The sequence below is a fragment of the Pinus tabuliformis genome, chromosome 2_2 (assembly GCF_031772625.1).
Source record: "Pinus tabuliformis cultivar Carrire ecotype Pingquan chromosome 2_2, CPIR1, whole genome shotgun sequence".
Lineage (NCBI taxonomy): Eukaryota > Viridiplantae > Streptophyta > Pinopsida > Pinales > Pinaceae > Pinus > Pinus tabuliformis.
Window position 1 is genome coordinate 101,427,215 of NC_142300.1, and position 20,078 is coordinate 101,447,292.

The window sequence follows — 20,078 nt, forward strand, 5'->3', positions numbered from 1 at the left end:
ATTGGTGACAAGCCCACCCAATAGCTCATAAAATGAAAAATAAGCCTCTCAGGAGGGACAAAATGATAATACAATAGTTAGGAGGGTCGTCGGAAGGCCTAGTGAAGTCCAACATGTGCCAAAATGGATGAAAGGGCTCCAAAAATAGTGATGAAGGAAGTGGCACCTTGATCTCCAAGCAAATGACCTGTGGTGCTCCCAAGTGGTTGTGGGGGCACAAAAACATCCTCATGGATCTCCAAGTGGATCGAACAAGTTTGTATCCAATCTGTAAAGGCTGGAACAATGATGCAAGCCCTCCCTTTGTCTCCCATGGTGAGACACATCCTCATATGAGCCCTGGAACAACTGCCAAGTGTGTAGTCGGCTTGGCAAGGTGGTCCAGGTACATCATCATCGTCAAATAAATGGAACATGAGCGAGCATTGAGTGGAGCTAAAGGATCCCATGATGTGGCTATCTGCTCTCTGCTATAGTGGAGGCCCATGGTTCTCTATGCTCACCCTACATGCCAATATGACCCTCTGAAGGCCTTGGACCCCTTATAGGGAGACCAAACCCCAAGACGAAGACCCACCAACAATCCTGTATAAGATCCAATACGTCTCCTCACATTCCAGTACAACAAATTATTAGTGCAATTGAATAAATGAGCTTACAAATCGTGGAACCAAGTGGACACTTCACAGTGGCATGCCCTTCCATAATGGGCTTTAGAATGTACAAGTGTATCCAAGTTCAAGAAGGAGGTTAATCAAGGACCCTATTAAGTGGTTCCAACCTCTAAGGGAATGACAGGTCCATGGTACATCCCTTAAGTGGTAGGTGTCATGTGATATAATGGTGGAAGAAAGTGGGACATCAAGGGAAGGCTCCAAGCCACATGCCACGGTACAAGGGTAGCCATGATGAGGAAGCCCACACTTGGGTGTATGAATGTAGGAGGGAGCAATCATGGTACATGAGTTACCCCAACCTTTGTTTTTCCACCCTTCTTCATATGCCTTTTTCCTTTTATTGATTTTTCTTATATAACTGCTCGGGGCTCCAGGGGATGAGAGCATGATGTGAACGATGTAGCAGCAAATACCCCCTTAAGGTTGGGCAATTCATCGCCCACTAGGTGCTGGGACAAATCATGGGTTCCTTAATGATGCAGGGGGCTCATATAGGAGCCCTAGGAACCAGGGTGATGGCCATAATGATAGAGGGTAGAGCTCATGTTGGCTTTTGTCCACGTGCTAAATTTGTATGTCCCGACCATCTTTTGCATCTTATGGTACATTTCCTGTTGAGAGTGGCCAAATTATGCTTTTTACTTTCTTTTTAGTTGCATCAACCTCTGGGGCATCGTTCCAGGCTCGACCCAAAGTGTGGACAAGGGGAGGGGGAGGCTAACTCCTTGTGGACCCAATGGACAAATGTGGACCCGGATGGGAAATATGGTGAAAGGGGTTATAATGAGCAGAGGGGAGTGATGTATGTGGTGTCAGGAAACAGGACCACGCAACCAAAATCGAGATTTCCCATGTAGTGCCATTCCTAAAGCTAGTAGCCAATAAAGGAGATCCCATGGGACTAGGATACAAGGTTAACCACCAAGTTGGATAGAGGAGACAAGAGTACAAACCAAGCCCATTCTTTCCGTCGAATCCCCCCACTAATCCATGCCCAAAAGTGTCCATGATAAGTAAGCCAAAATACCCAACTACATAATGAAAGGCTATACCTTCGGGGTTGGAAGGCCCACCTTCAAACATACGATCATAATAGATGGGCGAGGGAGCATAATGGTTGGCTCAGGTGGCGGAGATGGTGGCACATCGAGCTATCTGGTGGATGCAAGAGGTTGTTAGCTGTCGACTGAGGACCATCTAGGAGAAAAAATTTCTCCTACGGATATCACCTATAATTGGTGGTAACACCCCCCACCACTATCAAACCTTAGCACCTTGATTTTCTTGCTAGACCAGTTCTCAACCAAGGCCTTAAACCCCAAAAACTTCGAGAAAACTTCATCTTTCTTTTACATCCAAATATTCATGTCTTCCTCGAGTGATCATCTATAAAGGTGACATAATACTTGTACCCACTATGGGATGTTGTAGAGAAAGGACCACAAACATCTAAATGAACAAGGTCCAAAATACCCTTGGCCCTATTATCTCTGCTCGGAAAAGAGGTTTTGGCATGTTAATTTTAGATAGCAATGGTATGCTCTATGCTTTAGCATAATTTACTTCAATGTTCCTTATCAGCCCTATTACCCACCACTTTGTGGGTGATATACCCAAGAGAAAAATTTTCTCCATGATGAGCCTCAATCGGTAGCCCCTTGATGCCTTCTACTAGCTCGTTGTGCCATTTCTCTACCACCTGAGCCAACCATGTGGTTCCTCACCCACCTATATTGATTGTATGTTTGAAGGTGGGCTTCCCGAATCTAAAGATATGTTTTTTCATTTGATAATTGAGTATTGGGTTTACTTAACATGGATACTTTTGGGTATGGATTGATGGGGGGATTTGGCGAAAAGAGTGGGTTTAGTTTGTATTCTTGTCTCCTTGATCTCTTTTGGTTGTTACCCTTGGATCTTAGTCCCATGGTATCTCTTTTATTGGCCATTTGGTTCTAGGTTGGTACTACTTGGGAAACCCTGACTTTAGGTGCATGGTCCCACTCCTTTACCCGCACATACTACTCCCTTTCCACTCACTATACCCCCATTCATCATTTCTCCCACCTAGGTCCACATTCCCATTCTAGGTCCACATAGGGCTAGCCTCCCTATCCCCTTTGCCCCCACCTTGGGTCAAGCCTAGAATGATGCCCCAGAGGTTGAAGCAACTAAAAAAAGAAGAAAAAACATAATTGGCCACATTTAACAGGAAATTGTACCACAAAATGCAAAAGATGGTCAGGACAAAAATAATTAGCACATGGGCAAAAGCTGACACATGAGCTCTACCCCATCCATGGCCATCACCCTAGTTCCATAGGCCCTAGATGAGCCTCCTCTATCATTCAGGAACCCATGATTGTCCCAACCGTTGGAGGGCAATGAACCGCCCTACCTCAAAAGGGGTAATCACTGCTATATTATACACATCATGCTCTTATCTTTTGAGCCCCGAGAAAATTCATAAAAGGCAAAATGCATATAAAGAAGAGTGGAAACATCAAGGTCGGGGCACCTCATGTACCATGACTGCTCCCTCTTATACATTATATACCCAGGTGTGGGCTTCCCCTTATCTAGCTACCCCTATCCCCGATTATGTGGCCCAGGGCTGCCCCTCTCATTCCCTATTCCATCTCACCTATTTGTCACTTTCCACCCCCATTAGAAAAGTGTACCTTGAACATACTATCCCCTCTTAGGGTTGAAACCACCTAATAAGGTACTTGGCTAACCCCCTTTGGAGTTTGAAGACACTAGCACATGCCAAAGCCCACTACGAAAGGAAATGCTAGTATGAAATGCCCACTTTGTTATCCATGGTTTATAAGCTCCTTTACCCGATTATTCTAATGACTAATTGTACTGGAATTCTAGGGGCGCATTGGATCGTATGAAGGCTTGCAGGTGGTTTCCATTTGCATTTGGCTTCCCTTTATGGGATCCTGACCCCCAGAGGTCCACATTGGCACATGTAGGGTGTGCATAGAGAGCCATGGGCCTCCATAGCAGGAGAAAGCGCTCCAGATATCTTCATGGATGTTCAAAGACTACTACCGATCCACTTTTGGGACGATGGTGGCATGATTGGTACACTATTCCCAGTAGGCCCCCACAAGAGCCCCACATTCTTGGTAGGTGTCATAGCACTTTTACGATGTCATGGCAGCATTCATTCCACCACCTGGACCATTGCAGAGGATCTACAGACATCTCTGATTCATATGGAGACCCATGGGGTCATTGATGTGTCCTCAAACCCACTGAGAGCACCACAAGTCTACTACTTGAAGAACAAGAGGCCACCCCCTTATCCATCATATTGAAGAATTTATTCCTCAATATGGCACTTCAGGATGTTATTGAGCCTTTGGAGGGCCCTACGACATGCATACATCATTATTTGGCCCCTTGTGAGGCTTATTTTTACATTATGAGCTAGTATGGTGGGCTTGTCACCGTTAGGGGTTATTATTTGCACATTATTTTATCATTAGGGGCCCATAGGCTACTTCGAACTCCTTAGGAGGCTATATATTGATATTGGACACATTCATTTGTATCATCGCTTGACCTAGGATCTCTCTAATCATAGAGAATTTTCGCACTTTTTCCTTGGTGGATATTTTTGGAGATGGATGAATTTTGATGTATGGATTTGGGTTATTTCTCTTGTCTTAGAGCTTTATTGAGCAAACAAAATGCTGGTTGGATATACTCTATAACGTTGTAAGTAAATTTTGATGCTATTATTCTTGTTGCTGCATACTGCTAAAATTAGGGCTAGTTGTTGCATTATCGAAATGTGGAATTGAGCATGTTTTAGCTAATTTATGGGCCAATGTTATATGAATGAAATGTCCTAGAGATTTATTTATCTCGAGAAGCTTGCATCATTTTCTTTGAGGTATAAATGCTTGAAGGTCACTTTTCTTTTCTTTCTCTCAACATTGGACGAAGTTGACTTTTTGGGCCTCCTTGATGAAGAAACCAAGTTTTTACTCATCAATATCCTTGACTCCATAATACATATCCCCAAGTGAACTAAGCACTGATCCCTCAAGAAGGGTGATCACTTCAACCCGCTTTTAACCATTTTACCCTTTTTCCCCAAGTCTAGCCCTATTAGATCACCTAGGGCATCAATTTCCCGGGAATAGACCCAAGGAAAAAATTCGATCTCCTATAGGCTATTGCGCTGGTGGGTCCCCTCCCTCCCCAAATTTGAGGCAACTCTAACAGTGGAATCTCCGGGAATCTCAAGCCCTTGCTCTAGGATCGAATTGTGCCTACTACCTAGGCATCCCGAAGGCTAGACCTCAATAGGATCAATTCAACCTTTTGAAGAAAGTATTCATGTTTGGTCCTTTCCCCTCGCCTTGTCCAGGATAGGAACATCATTGGTTGCTACATTCAATCCCCGAACCTGGGCTGGGTCCACTTGGCCCCGTGTAGTCCCACTTCTCAATAAAGACTATTTGTCAAGGACCATTTGGAAATCCAAGTTTCCCAAGGATTATAGGGATTGAGAAACTTGTTCATAAGCCTATCCTTTCTCCCTCAACCCTCCAATCCTCACCCCTTATCCCTGGTGGACCAAGTCCCTTGCTTAAAGAGCAAGCAAGCTCCATTCTTCACTCCATCCTTGGGAAAGGGTTTTCAGGGTCACTTCTCACCTGTCCATTGACATATACTTTACAAGTGAATCCCTACACTATCGGGACTCCTCCCATCAGTGAAAGTATGTAAAGGGCAGGGAGACTTAACTGTGGTGACAATGGGCTAAGCCTCTGTCCTTGTCATTAACCTAGCAACTGCCATCTTAGGAACCCCTTTAGGTCCCCTGCTAGTTTGAGTGGTAGCAAGCCCAATGGCAATTTCTTATTATTTCCAGTAGCAATCACATTATTTTAAACGCATTGACAGTAATTGCAGATAGAACATAAAAACATGTGCAGAAGACAAGCCAAGATAAGAGGACACAAGATTTGGCGAATGCCAGGGAAAAACCCCAATGTGAGGATAACCTTTGTTCAAATCTTTTTATTATTATTCAATAGTTCAGCAGAGAGAGAGTACAAATATCAAATTAACTTGCCCAAAACAATCCTGTCAAAATCAATAGTCAACTGCAGCCCTAACCAGAAAGTCAACGTTGGTCAATAGCAGATTAATTCTGCCTTCCAAGAGAATCAAAGTCAGCCCAAAATAGTTCATTCAACCCAGTCAAAGGAGAGAGAAAACACTATTGTAATTTCTACAATCAAATATGAAGTCAACCCTAGTCAAACTGTCCCAATCACCTTGATTCCTGTGCCAATAAATGCGACCTCCAAAGATCAAATTTCTTCCCTCAAAAAACGAAGTCAATGCTGGTCTGTTTTCCTGAAATTCGGCCAGCAAACAATCCCAGAAATTCGGCCTCCTGCCACATGTGCGAAGTAGAGAGAAGTTGCCTCCAAGCTGTATGAACCAATCAAGAGAGGAGAGAGAGAGATATGTGATGAGATGAGTGATGTCCAAATGAGGAGAGAGATCACTCCTATTTATATACTTCGTTGAGGGTGAGGAGACACATCTATGGGGCATTTGATCCTACATTTGACTGAGGCCAACATTGAAAATTTGTGCATGAGAGAGAATAAATTCAAAATTCCATTTCTGCTTGTCAGAATACGATGATCTTTATATCAAAATTGGACCTCTCGAAAAGAGGAATCCAATGCAATAATCATCTCCATCATATGACCTGTCCTAAGGTGGAATTTGGCCCTGGTTGCCAATTTTAGCATGGCATTCTTGGCAAGTGTGCAACCCTTGCACACCTCGTGTTGGTCCACGTTGCATTGTGGTAGCCCTGTCGCTATCTCCTTGAGAATATTTAGCGCACTATGGTGCAGATGCCCCATGCACCTATGCCACGACTCCCCAAGCTCCCTGCTTGAGTCACGGCTCCCTCTGTTGGTCAATGTTGTGGTTGTCTCAAACAATAATCTATACAAGCTCTTATGTCTAACCCCAATCTGCTTAGCCACCTTGAAGTCTGAGGGTTTTATGAAAACCCTACCTTGTCTGAAGGACACCTCGTACCCCTCCAATGTTGAAACTAAAACGAGGTTCTTCTTGAACCTAGGTACGTAAAGGACATCTCTGAGATACAGAGGGTTTCCAAACTCCCTCTCAAATGTAATCATACTAGTACTCTCAACCCAATACTTCCCATCATCTCCCATCTCAATGTCGAATTGCATGTCCCTTTCTAATAGTTTGTTGAAATACTTCTTGTTTCTCATCATATGGCAGAACGCACCACTTTCCACATACCATAAACTGGTAGCCACTGAGCTTACCATGCGAGCAGTGAGTGAAAACTCCTCAAAATGAGAAGAGAACTCATCTATCTCTGCAGAGGTTGTTGCTTGGTCCTTTTTGCACCCTTTCTTCTTGTTAGGACATTTAGTAGCATAATGCCAAAACTGGTGGCACAAAAAGCACTTGATCTTGCTGAGATCCTTTTTCTTCTTTGCCCTTGGTGCTCGACTCTCCACCACCACTACTCCTTTTTCCCTTTGACTTGCCCACTTTGCTGGCTAGGGAAAAAATTTCTTCATCTTCCTCAGTCTTAACACAAGACCCGGATTGAGCTTGTCTGTGGATCTCTTCTTGGACAAATTCACCTTATAATTGCCCCAATTTGGAAACTTTTCTCTAGCACAAGTCCCATCCATAAAGGCTTGCCACGATTTGGTGAAACTCAACACAGTGAAATTTACCGGATCCCTATCTGGAACTGTCTCACCCACACCAACCAACTCCTCCCATACTTGGGTAAACTTGGTGAGGTAAGACACAATGGAATCGGACTTGGAAATTTTAATTTTCCTGAGCTTGTACTTCAAAACCAACTTTCTGGCCTCGCTCGAACCATGATAGAGGCCAATGATGGTCGTCCACGTGGCTTTGGTTGTCTTCTTCCCAATCAAGTGAGGAATAATGTGGTCTTTGACTCCCTCCAAGATGATTCTTCTTGCCTTGGCATCCTTGTTATGTTGATCCAATTATTGAGGCTTAGTGGGTGTAGTTGGGATATTATCAACAAACTCCCACACACCTTGCTCCTCCAGCACCACTACTATCTTTTCACGCCATGAACAAAAGTTGGATGCACCGTCCAATCTGTCCTCAAATTTGAGACCATGATACGCCACATTGCAAAATCACACTACCCAAAAACAATGTAGTCAAATTGGCATGGTGAACTCACTCCCTCTAAATCGCAACCCCTGCTCCTAAAGAATAAAACCATGTTTGGTCTTCAATTAGAGGCTATGCTCTAAGACCATGTTAGATTTCCTTAAAACCCAGTAACTGATTCACAATTTTCTATGTGTAAAAACCAAAAATACAAACAACAGTTGTTCCGGAAACTTAAATTGCAAATACACTGAGTTTTCTAACTTAACATGCACAGTGGAAATAATAAATTAGAAGACAAACACATTCAACACATAGAATACAAGATATATCCAAAGAACCCCAACTCCGAGGAAAACCTACAAACTATGTGTGTCTTTTATTATCTTTAGCAAAAGGGTGATCTTCATAAAATCTACAGCGAGGGAAAAATCCCCTTTCACCGCAGAAAAACAATTGATCAGCTTCCAAGATAAATCAATCTCCCTTTTGTGCACTCAATCTACCAAATGGTTGCACAAATCAGCCTATCTATGCCTTGTACAGATGTGCAGCTCTCTCTATCTGCGCACATGTGTAAGTTGAAGGGCTACGCTAATGCTTTCTAAGTTAGAGCAATTCATCCCTCACTCGATCTCTCCCTCTTGGTCACTGAAACTTTGCGATCTATTGAAACCCTAGTCTCTCCCTTTGTTGCACTGACACAGATTGCTTGTGCTCTTCGAGCTAGCCACTTACTTGCTCTATCTCCTCTTATAATTTCGAATTAAGCCCCTCCATTCTCAATGGCTGAGATTAGATATTGATGAAGGCTTGAGATTAAATCATAAGTTAACTTAGGATTTTTAAATTTTTCCTAAGTCTAACTTTAGAAAATAGTTAAAAAAATTAATATTATGTTAAGTGGTTGTCTTGTGGATCCCTTTGCTAGCCTTAGCACCTAGGCAAGCAGAACCGTTACTGCTCTACTCCAATCAACATCCTTTATATGGACTTGGACAATTTGGTAGTGACTCTATGCTCAAGGTATGGAATACAAATACTAGGTCAGACCAAATGAAGACTTTGTAATGTGGGACCATCTTCAGGCTCTAAAAAAGAATTTGTTGCAGTAGACTAGAGAATAATGAAGAACTCGCTAAAAAAGACAAGTACTTACAAAGAGGAGCATTAGAATACTTAACTCATACCTATCTTGTGTGTTAATATTTAGTCACATAGTTTGTTATTGTATTGGTTATCGTGAAGTAGAAAATGTCTCTACATGAATTGTCTTCTTGAGTGGTTTTCGGACATTGTTGGATGAGAGCTAAATTAGCTCCTAGTTTAGGGCGTGGTTGAGATATTCTCTCAAATAGCCACGATTGTGATAAGGTAATGTGTCTAACTTCAGGAAATACCTTCATGTATTTAGATGTTTACAATTACTTTGAAATAAAACAAAAATACAATCAACAAAATTTTGTTGTGGCATCTCTCTTCTCTTATTTTCTGATAATCTCCTCAAAAAATAGTACAAGTAATTTCTTTTACGGTGGTTAAATAAACAGAGAAAAACTCACTTTGAACCAAAAAAACGTTTAAATAAACCATTAGAACTATTACCTGCACCATTCAGCATTACTATCTGTGCTGATGGCACTAACTGTGCGAGGAATAGCTGCAGTAGTTGTGTCAACATTTGCTGGTTCCATGCCTTTCAAAGCACCTGCACCTGCCTTTGGATGTACCAATCCGTGAATTTGTGGCTCTTCACCAGTATTTGAAGCACCAACTCTTGATATTGTTTGTGTATCTTCTAATGCATCTGGTTGGTGAACACTTCCTCTCGAGAGACATCGGTCAGCTGTAAAAGAATTCTGCCCATTGGCATGTCCATCTTTGTCTAGATTCTCCAATACATCATTCATGTTAGCACGTTCAACATGTGCCGTTCCCTTGACAGACTGACAGTCTGCTTCATCTGGTCTTATGCAATGATCTTTCTGACAATGCTCCAAATTCGCCCCACCTGCTATCCTTGCACTATCTTGCCTTGAAGAGGAATGTTCATGCTCATCCTCTTCTCTGATATCAAGAAACAAGTGACCAGGTTGATTCCTTGAGGAGTCACGTGCTTGTGTTTGGCTACCATTCTCATTTTCTTTAACAGTGGTCTCTAAAGATTCAACTGGCACTTGAACATGTTGCATTACAGATGTAGCTAGTGAACAAGATAAATCAAGCTCACCAGATCGACCCACTTCCTCAGACTCGGGTCTCACTTTATTAGCTCTTCCGCTACACTTCTTTCCAAACATTTTCTAAACCTGCAGCCGCACTCAATTACGGAAGCTTAAGACATTGACTGGTGAAACTCATGCCCTGTCAAGATAATGCATTGGAACATACAAATTCAGTGACTAGCCTGAAATAAGTTTTTCGTCTAGGGTAGCAAACAATAACTGCACTAGCGTTACGACAAGCTTTTATTCTAGGGTTGCAAACGATGACTGCGCTGGCGTTTCATCCTTGACAATGTCACTGGGGTTTTTTAACTTCAGTCTCACCGTATTTCATGAAACATAACCTCGGGCCGACATAGTGTCCTTGTCTATGATTTTTTAACTGGATCATATACCCAGAAGTAAGTTTGAATGATTTAGAAAGGCGTGCATGTCCACCCTATCTAGGAATGCATTCATTCTAAGTTTGTACTAATATAAACCTAAACAGAGAATTTGAAAAATATTATAATTTTTCATTTCTTCCCTAATGGAAATTAGCAGACACACAATGCATTCTTGATATCGGATTGAAATGACTCAAAGACAATTATAAACCCCTTTATGCCAATACTCTGAATGGCACCAATAATTCAGTTATCCGGTTCCACAATTAGGCGCATCTTAAGGGAAATCAAAAAAGACAACGTAAACAGTTTTCGTGGCCACATAAATTTTTAGCATTCAATTATCTTTATAAATTAATTTACAGAATGATTAGATTACCGTAACTGAACAGAAAGAGAAAAAGGAAAAGGAATTCCAGGCCGGCAACTGATGAGAACTCACAGTGTGGCCTCTGAGAATGACAATGGTGGTAACAAGAACACCGGAAGGCAGAGAATGCGAACTCCCTGAGTCGCCTCTAAATGCCCCGAATAGTTAGTGTTGCCAGTATTTACAGAGACAATTGGAATCGTAGAAGCAACACCAGTGTGAAGATTACAGTTGAATATTAACATTTGGAGATCACGCATATATGGATCGGTTTCTTCACAACCGCAATAATCATCCTTCAGACACAAAAACCCGAAGTGCGGTGCGGTTCAATCAGACTGGCCATGCTATCGCTTGATTTATCTACCGAGCTTTGGGGATTAAAACTAATAAATGGTTTAAATTGAATTAGAGAAACATTGAGAATCGTTGACTTGTCGTAGTGTTTGTTGTCAATTTCTCGTAGAGAATTTCGGCGGTTTACGCTGATTACAAAGTCGTCGTCTTCCTCCCCATTGACCCTACCTTGTGCTTGCGTGATTGATGCCATGCCCTACACTGGTTGAATAACTCGAGGGAACCCAATGCTTGAGGCAATTTCATCGGCAATGTCAATGGAATGCTTTGACACGCACGATGGGTTGCCACTATTTTCAATGCAAAACAGTGCGAAATGAATGAGACCGCTCAACTCACCCGAGGATTGATTTAACTTGATTGCTACACGTTGATTTTAATTAACGAAATAATTGATATTTCTGAGTATATCAGTTGGAGGTTGTTTCATGTGTGCATTATAACATTTATATTGTTTGAATTGTTGTTTAAAAGGGTATTTAAAAGTAAATAAGTAACGTTACGTAAAGGAGTAATATGAGTAGGAAGAGAAATTAATTTTTAAGGTTTATTAATAGTGTGTGAGGGAGGCACATATTGGGGGGTAATATTAGATAAAGAATTTATAAAGGAGATGGTTAAGTAAAAGAGTCAAATGAGATAAAAAATAAAATAATGCAAATGTTTGATCATAATTTATATTAACCGAGTGATAAGGAAGACTATTGTCAGCTAAAACTTGTTTACAAGAGTTGTTGGCACATTCAAACCTTAACCACCTTCTCTAAGAAAACCTCAAACAAGCTTGTTAAGCAAAACGTTGTCAAATCTAGCACACAAGACAAGTAATAGTATTGATCAAAGTAGTAGATCTAATCACTCCAACTCCTTTAACACCAAAATTTGGGCATATTAAGCCTAAGAACCAACCATGAACATATATCCAACTATATCCATGATCAAAAGCTCAAAACCAAAATTGGCATGCCAAATACGGTCATGACATGTAGATAAAGCATACCTCATGCACAGAGTGTGTAGATCCACTACAAGTGACCAACAAGATCAATCAACAAAACATCATCAAGCCAAACTAATCATCATCACCTAGTTCCATGAAACCCAAAGCCAAGCACATGCTTAAGTGATCCTTTAAAGACATTGTCATTCCACCTTGCTCCTTGAACCAACTACTTCTTCACTCAATATAGTTGTCCTCACATCACTTCCTTCTCAAAGGACAAAACCCACCTAAGGTTTGAGGCAAGAGTGAGAGAGGAAATATGGAGGCAAGGGCCTTTCCCACAACCCTCTTCTCTATTGGTCTCAATTCAAATCTTACATTGTTGTCTTTTTAAATTAAAATAAGCATTATACCCTAAAACTATGTAATGGGCATGTCAAAACAAACTTGGGATTGACATGTAAGATGAGGTAAGATTAGACAAGGAGGAGGAAGGAGGATCATAGTGTTGTAAGTGAAGTCCAATAAAGGTGTTGCCATTATCGAGCTCATCTTCAAAAAAAACTTTGGCTATTTTAAACTTCAATTATGTTGATATTTAAATAATCTAACTTGACTTTATTTAAAAAAAATATTTAAACAAGAAAATTAAAACAAATAAATAAAAGTTTTAAAAAATGTAGATGACGAAAATGACCTATGTACCGAGTCTTGATGTTACAATAATTCAAAGTATCTGAAATCAAATAAATGGGTCAATGAATTGTGATGATTATGAAGCATTCTCCTCATACTATTCAACAAATAATAATAATAATGTAGAATGAGGACCATGACCCATGTACCCAGCCTTTTTGTCACACTCATTCACAGTTTTTGAAATTAAATAAATGTGTTGACAAAGTCGTAATAATGATGAAGTAATTTCCTCATACTATTAAAAAATAAAATAATAACATAAAACAAAACCATGACCCGTGTATTGAGTCTTGATGTCAGAATCATTTGAAATGTTTGAAATTGAATAAATATATCAACATAATTGTGGGGAGATGGATGGAGGGTCTACGGTTTATAGATTTTTTCAGCAATCAATAAGGTTTATGGAGCACATCCTTTCTGTTTTTTCCTAAACGGTAACGAGTATCGTGTCTTCTTTTGCGATCTCTTACTTACTTTCTACTTGTACTCCTCTCCTACCTTGCTTATTTTCGGAACCTCACATCTACCATGTAGGCATGTTCTTTATGTCCACTTGCCTAGTAAGTTGGCACTTAAAGATGGTCTTGTCAAGTACATATGGCATCCTGGGGGGAGGATCAAGTAAACTATGATCTCAACCCACCTTGAGGCCCAATCTCTAGACAGGATGAATTCACTTTTTTACATGTCAAATATTCAGCTATTATTGCGAGGGGCTATCTAGATGTCCCCTTAGTCTTTGCAGTCGCAACTAACCATGTTTTTATCAAGACAACCGATGTGATCTTATCCACTTTCCTTCTGCAACATTATCACATTTCTCACCTAATTCAGTCTTCCACTTTTCCCCAACAGTTTGTCTCCCTTCCTCCCTTGTGATTCCCTGGTTCTTAGAAGGCAACGCCCTCTCTTCCAGTGTGCTCAAATCCACTGAAACAGAGAGGCAAGGGAAAATGAATCCATAAGCATTATAATTCAATAAATCTTGTCATTGGAAAGGACATAAGTATGGAGAATATCATGGATTACACCAAAAAGAACTTTGGTTTTCAGATTTGGAGTGAAATGCTTAAGATAGCGGTGTTTTGGGCATGGGTTCCTGGCTTCTGGGAGCCCTTTCTTGGGTATGTACCCTCCTTCCACATACTAGTCAGGGGTTGGGTCACTTATGTATTTTGCTCAGTAAAGGATTGTGCTAAGATATAAGCCCAAAGTTGGAATTGAAACAAGGATAGCTTGCTTAAATTAAAACCATGTATTGTTGCCTTTGACTCGGTTATGGAGCCTGTCAATGAACTTAGGGTTTGGGCCCTCCTTCCGAGTTTTTCCTTATAGTCCTTAGATTTAAAGAATTATATAGCCATCGACAACAAATTTGCTTCCTTTTTTTGGAGTTGAAGAAGGATGGCAGAGCATGGTAGACTGAGTGATGGCCTGGATTCAAATTGATGTTAGTTTAGTGTATGGTTTGGTGGCGGATTTGGAGATTGATGTGGATGGCTTATCATAGCATCAAAAAGTTGACTATTGGAAGCTCTCGTTTAGATTATTATAATGCCATGATGTAGGGAATGTTCAGTGAGATTTCACAACTCTTCGTCCCTCTAGGATGACTCAGCCCTCTCCTCAGGAGTCTCTATAGTCTCGTGGAGATGAGTTTTCTATGTTTGTTTCTAAAATTGCACCATTGGTAGTGATCCATAGGTCATATTCAATGGATATGCACTTAGATGTAGGTACTTTCAATGGTAAGGTTTTCTCCTCTTCTTTTCCCCTTTTGGATTCGCTTCCTACTTCGTTGGGTGTTTTCTCTCCCCTTTTGACCCGTTCCCGGGGAGACCTTCACTCATCTGGTTTATCCTTTTCTCTTGTCCCTCCTCCTCCTGCCCTCCTTTCCTCTTGATCCCTATATTCTTGTGTCCCTCTTCTCTACTCTATCAGCCACTCTTCCATCCTCCTCCTCCCCCCTTCGTGTCATGGAATTTAAAAAAAAACCCACACTCTACATTGAAGGGTTAAAAATAAGGATATCCCTTCGTCATGTGGTAATCTATCATTGGATCTTCTAGTGGTAAACCTTGTAGGTAGGAAATCCAACCTACATAAGGCTCAGGAGCATTCCAAGTTGGAGATTAAAAAAAAAAGGGAAATAGTCTTCCATTCCTAGGGCCCTTAGAGCAAATGTTTCCCTGACATCTGGTGAATCATGATCACTCTATCTTTCAATTCACAAGGTTCTAGGGGTGCCCAAAAAAAACTATCCCTTAAGAGGATTTTTTCTTCAAAAAATCCAGATAGTATCTTGTTGCACGAAACAATGTGCTCTAATTCAAAAGTGAGATCAGTACTGGAGGGATTGTTAAAAAAATTGTCCTTCTATCATTTGGATTATGATGGTATTTTAGGAGCTTGATTACTCATTGGATCCTAAACTGCAAGGCCATTTCTTCCTCCCCTCTCCCTTCTACCATCTTAACCAAACTGTCCCTCAAATATTTTCCCTTTCCCTTGTCTATTCTCAATGTGTACGACCTGTATTTTGGTCATGAGTCTTTTTGGTGAGCTTTGGCTACTCTTGTGGAATTGTTAATAATTGTTGGAGGGTATCTCAATTTCACCCTCACCCTCAGAGAAGTTTGGGGCACCATGCCTCGTATGGACCCTCAACATCATATTTTTACTATTTTTCTTGTTGACAATCATCTCCTAGATTTGGAGTTGACCAAGCTACATCCAACCTAGTCTAATGGATGCATTGGGGATCAGTCAGTCTTTAAGAGGCTAGATAGGTTTTTGGCCTATGAAGCACTCATGAGTTCAAACCTTCTTTTCAAGTTGTCGGTAGATATTATAGGGGTCTATGTTCACAGACCCATTCTTCCCAATAATGGTCATTTGGGAGGGGTTAAGCCTATTTTGTTTAGATCTAATCCCTCCTAGTTGGAAGATGAGACTCATCAAGATTTGATCTCCTCTCATTGGATGTAACACCCTCCTCCCACATCTGCCCAAGTAACCAACTAACCAGGGTAAACATGTGACGAGAAGTTACTATGATATGATTCGACCTCCTAAGTCACCTTAAGGAAGTGGAACCGACGGAAACACACCATACAGACCTTCCACATCAGCAACATGATTCCTAAGAACCACCCAACCACTCAGGTAACCAGCGCTTGGGTCCCACTAAGTTTTTAGACCATTAAACCCTTGGACACTCCCTTGATATGGACAAGCATGCATCCAAGAGGCTCTAGATGCTCCCACATCATGGGTATGTATGCGTCTAGGGACTTTTCCGCCTAGTGTTGTGCCTGCGTCTTCGGGATTTGAGCCACTTTTTCAGGCCTAGAGCCCAAGTCACTTCCAAGAACTAAATGACACTTTTAGAACTAAAATATAACAACAAAACAATGATATAAATGAAATTACTTGAACAAGGACTTGATTGGACCCCTACTAGCCATGACAGGCATTTTGTCAAACATGTCACAATTATGTAATCTATAGGTTTAAATAATAGATCTGAGCATAGGGGTCTCATACTCATCTGAGAATCGCTAAGAAGGATTGAGGCCTCAACACATTAGCTGCAATTTCATCCATTATGCCATAGATACATTGTTCATTCTGTTAGTGTCGGTCATGATGCCCTCCATCAGTGATCAAAAAACTCTTTGCATATGCATAAGTAGGTGTCTCGTCGATGTCAGTTTTGCATTCCATTAGGCATGCCATAAAACTGATGGAGGAGCTGGTCCTTGTTCCCTTCTTGGCTTTGCTGGATCAGGTCATATCAGTTAATGAACTTGTGTCACGCTTGTTTTGTTTTGTCTTGAAGTCCAAAGTCTTAGGTCTAGGGTTTCAGTCAAATGTCATTGCAAGATCATGAGTCAGAGGTCCATGGGTCCCCAGCAAGCCGGAAGGAGGTATGTAAATATGTTTCATTGATATTTTCATCAGGTACAGCTCATTTATACCTTGGATTTAAAAACCATGTTTTTAAAGCCAAGGTCATGTCAATTTTGTAAAAAATAAGGAAATTTCAAAAAATTCTTCAAAATGCCGGCAATAACCCTGGTCTCCTCGCCAAAGTCCATCAGATGGTCAACCTGCAAAAAGAACGGAGTTAAAGCACCCAAAAAGTCAAATTCAGGACAAAGCAAACTCAAAACAGTGTTAAAGAGAATGTCAAAACAAAACATTAGAAAGTGGGTTTGGTAAGTAAATTTTTTCAAATTGGGCTTACAAAGAGTCAAATTCCCTCTAAAACATCCTCATTGTGCATCTAAGAGCTTGCAAAGAAGAGTGAGAGGGCGAAGAAGGCGAAAGGAGGCGAATTGCAGAGAATTTGGGTCATTTTCAGGTGCGCGACCACTCAGGAGCTGTGCGCGACCAGTTGGGCAGTGCGCGACCAGTCAGCAGCTCCTCCGCAGTGTTAATTCCTAACGGGCGCGACCAGTCAGGCTGTGCGCGACCAGTCAAAGCCCGTGCGCGACTAGTCAAACTGTCTTCCACAAAACCACTTCAAATTTGCTCAATCACCCTCTTGCTTGCTAAATTGATCGAGCATACAACTCAGTATTTTTGCAGGCAAGGGCAGCAGTTTACTTTATCTATTTTCTCCACTTTGCTCAAAAGCACCATGTCAACCACTGAAACCTATGAGCAAGGTGATGACCGGTCTTCTTCCACAGAGGTTGAGGTACAGCAGAGGCCTCGTAGGGGTGGCAAAGGTGGTCATCATAAGAGAGAAGAGCCCACATCTTTAGCAGAATTACAGGCCTGCCCTTTGGCAGTGAATTGTTTCCGTTATATGTCATGTTTTCAGTTCTGTGAGAGGCTTGCTCAGATCCAGCATCACAGGGAGTTGGCCCGCTTATTTGTTTTGCACCTTCATGATGGGCAGGTCACTCTTGCAGGGGTGAATTTTGTGCTATCTCCGGAGGTGATTTCAGAGGCTACCGGGATACCAAATGTGGGTGAAGTGTGGCCCAAGCGCAAAATGCTGGATTATGTTTATTTTGAGCCATATGTCAGGCCAGCATTCATGAGCCACTTGTCGGGGGTCTTTCCTTTCAGATTCCTCCGGGGGGAGTATGCTCCGATCATGCGGCTTATCATGCATTACTTCACATGTGAGGGGAGATTTTCACAGGTCTTCTCTTATCACATTCGCCTGTTGATGCACTTTACCCGAGTGAGGATGATGAACATCCCGGTTTTCTTCTTCCAGGACATTCAGAGGATGGTGTCCGTGTTTCAGAGGCGGTCCCCAGCTCAGCAGTATAGGAGTTTGTGCCATCATGGTCTCATCCAGCTCATTGTTTCTCATCAGTTGAGTCAGCAGGGCATTCCATGGGCAGACTTCATTTCTCATGAGTTCTTTACAGTGCCACCACAGCCACACCCAGAGCCAGAGGTCATTTATGAGGAGGGAGGTCCATCTCACCAGCCCGAGATCATTGTTCCAAGACAGGTTGCTTCCTCACCTCAGGTCACCTACCAGAGAGGTCACAGGACCTTGTTTGCAGCAGCTCGACGAGTACTTTCTCCACAGCAGGTGGAAGGGGTCTCGCCATCATCATCTACAGGTCAGCGAGTGTTATCTCCACACCAGGTGGAAGGGGCCTCGCGTTCTCCATCAGCAGTACGGGAGGGCAAACAGCCCATGACAGAGGAGGAGAGAGCCGGTGACACACAGGTTGACATCATTGATCTTGATGCTTGCTCCCCCACTTCAGATTTGCATGAGATCATCCGACAGAGAGAGGCGAAAAACCGCTTGTTGCAGCAAAAGCTCCAAATGGCTCAATGGACCATCACTTATCTAGAACAGCGCACCAAACAATTAGAAGAGGAAAAAGAACTTGATGAGCTATGGAGGATCCGCAGTGATCGAACTTTGAACCGTAGGAGGCCCGGTGACCCATTGCCTGCTGACCGGGAGTCTTTGCTCATTCAGGAGAATGCTTGCTTGGAGAGGCTGTTGGAGAAGGCCAACCAGGACAAGAGGCTGCTACGGAACATGAAGAATCACTATTGGGCGAGGATGCATGTTTGCAAGGCGAAAATGAAGATGTTCCAAAGGAGGTTGTCCGAGGCCCGTAAGAGGAAGAAGAAGACCAACCCGCTCCGTATCTTGGCTGAGGCCTCTCTCACTTACCATGATACTCATTAGCATCCTCCTAGCAGCAAACTCAAGAAATTTTGAGAGTTTTGAAGCATTTTTGGCATTTTTGGGAATCTTACAGGTTTTGGCCATATGACTGGTCTCACCCCGCGCGCGACCATACATGGGGGAAACTCAGAACGGGGAAAACTTTGCATTTTTGGAATTGTCATGCAAAAATACACTTGCCTATGGATGGGTTTCAGATTTTATGGAGATTTGGGCTTCCAAAAGCTCAAAATACATGCAATTTTTGACTTTCTGCCCCTATTTTGAGTTGCAGAAAGCTGTCTTGGGAGAAATGACTTTTGAGGGGTCAAATCAACTCCAAATTCAGAAATTCCAGTGGGGTTGGAAAGTAGACTCGCAGACCTTTCCAACGAGCTATCTTGCACCTGATTTGGACACCGGGAAGGCCCTCAAATAGAGCTGTGAATGTGCGCGACCAGTCAGAGTGATGTGCGCGACCTGTCAGGGAAATTTGCCTGTTTTGACCAGTTCGGCCAGCAAAACACTGTTTTCATCTTGGTTGACTTTTGAGGCATGTAAATGATGGATTTTTGTGTAATTTTCATGGCACTTAGATACTTTTACTCTCCTTGAACACTTCTAGAAGATTCTTTGATGTAAATGGTAAATATTTAATGCATGGATAGGTTTCCTAAGTTTTAGAGGCAAGTTGTTTTGACTGCCTATTATCTAGTGCTCAGTTTAGAATTAGTTGAAACAGCTCCTAGGAAGCTGAGCTAGACCCCTAGAGGTGGGGAAAGGAGTTAGATCATCTATATTATGCCTTCTCTTGCTCATTTTCATGGTTGGACTCTTGAGGGAGAAGCTCCTATTGTATATTTTACTTGTATCTCTGCAATTTGAGGAAAAGGAAGACCAGGGTTTTGCAGACATCATTGGGATTCTTGTGGACTCTTGTGTTGATGGTGTGTTCTCTTATTGTAATTGTAAGTGTGTTTATGTGTTCCATCTCTTTCTTTACTGCAACTTATTAAACAAATGAAGTGATAAAGTTTGAATTCATGCTTGCCACGCTCAGC

At 41.9% G+C, this 20,078-nt stretch overlaps 1 protein-coding gene across 2 annotated transcripts in view; it reads right to left on the bottom strand.

Moving 5' to 3' along the window:
- Nucleotides 1-11,063, bottom strand: part of LOC149191589 (RING/U-box superfamily protein) — a 184,537-nt gene extending 173,474 nt beyond the window's left edge. Inside the window, exons 1-2 of one of the 2 annotated variants that reach the window (XM_089404345.1) lie at nucleotides 10,928-11,063; nucleotides 9,480-10,238 (exon numbers count right to left, since the gene is read on the bottom strand). In XM_089404345.1, coding sequence (XP_089260471.1) covers nucleotides 9,480-10,174 — 695 coding nt within the window. In that variant the 5' untranslated portion in view covers nucleotides 10,175-10,238; nucleotides 10,928-11,063. Of the gene's footprint in view, nucleotides 1-9,479; nucleotides 10,239-10,870 lie in introns of both variants that reach the window. The other variant, XM_089404346.1, reaches the window with a different exon arrangement.
- Between the last annotated feature and the right edge of the window lie 9,015 nt (nucleotides 11,064-20,078).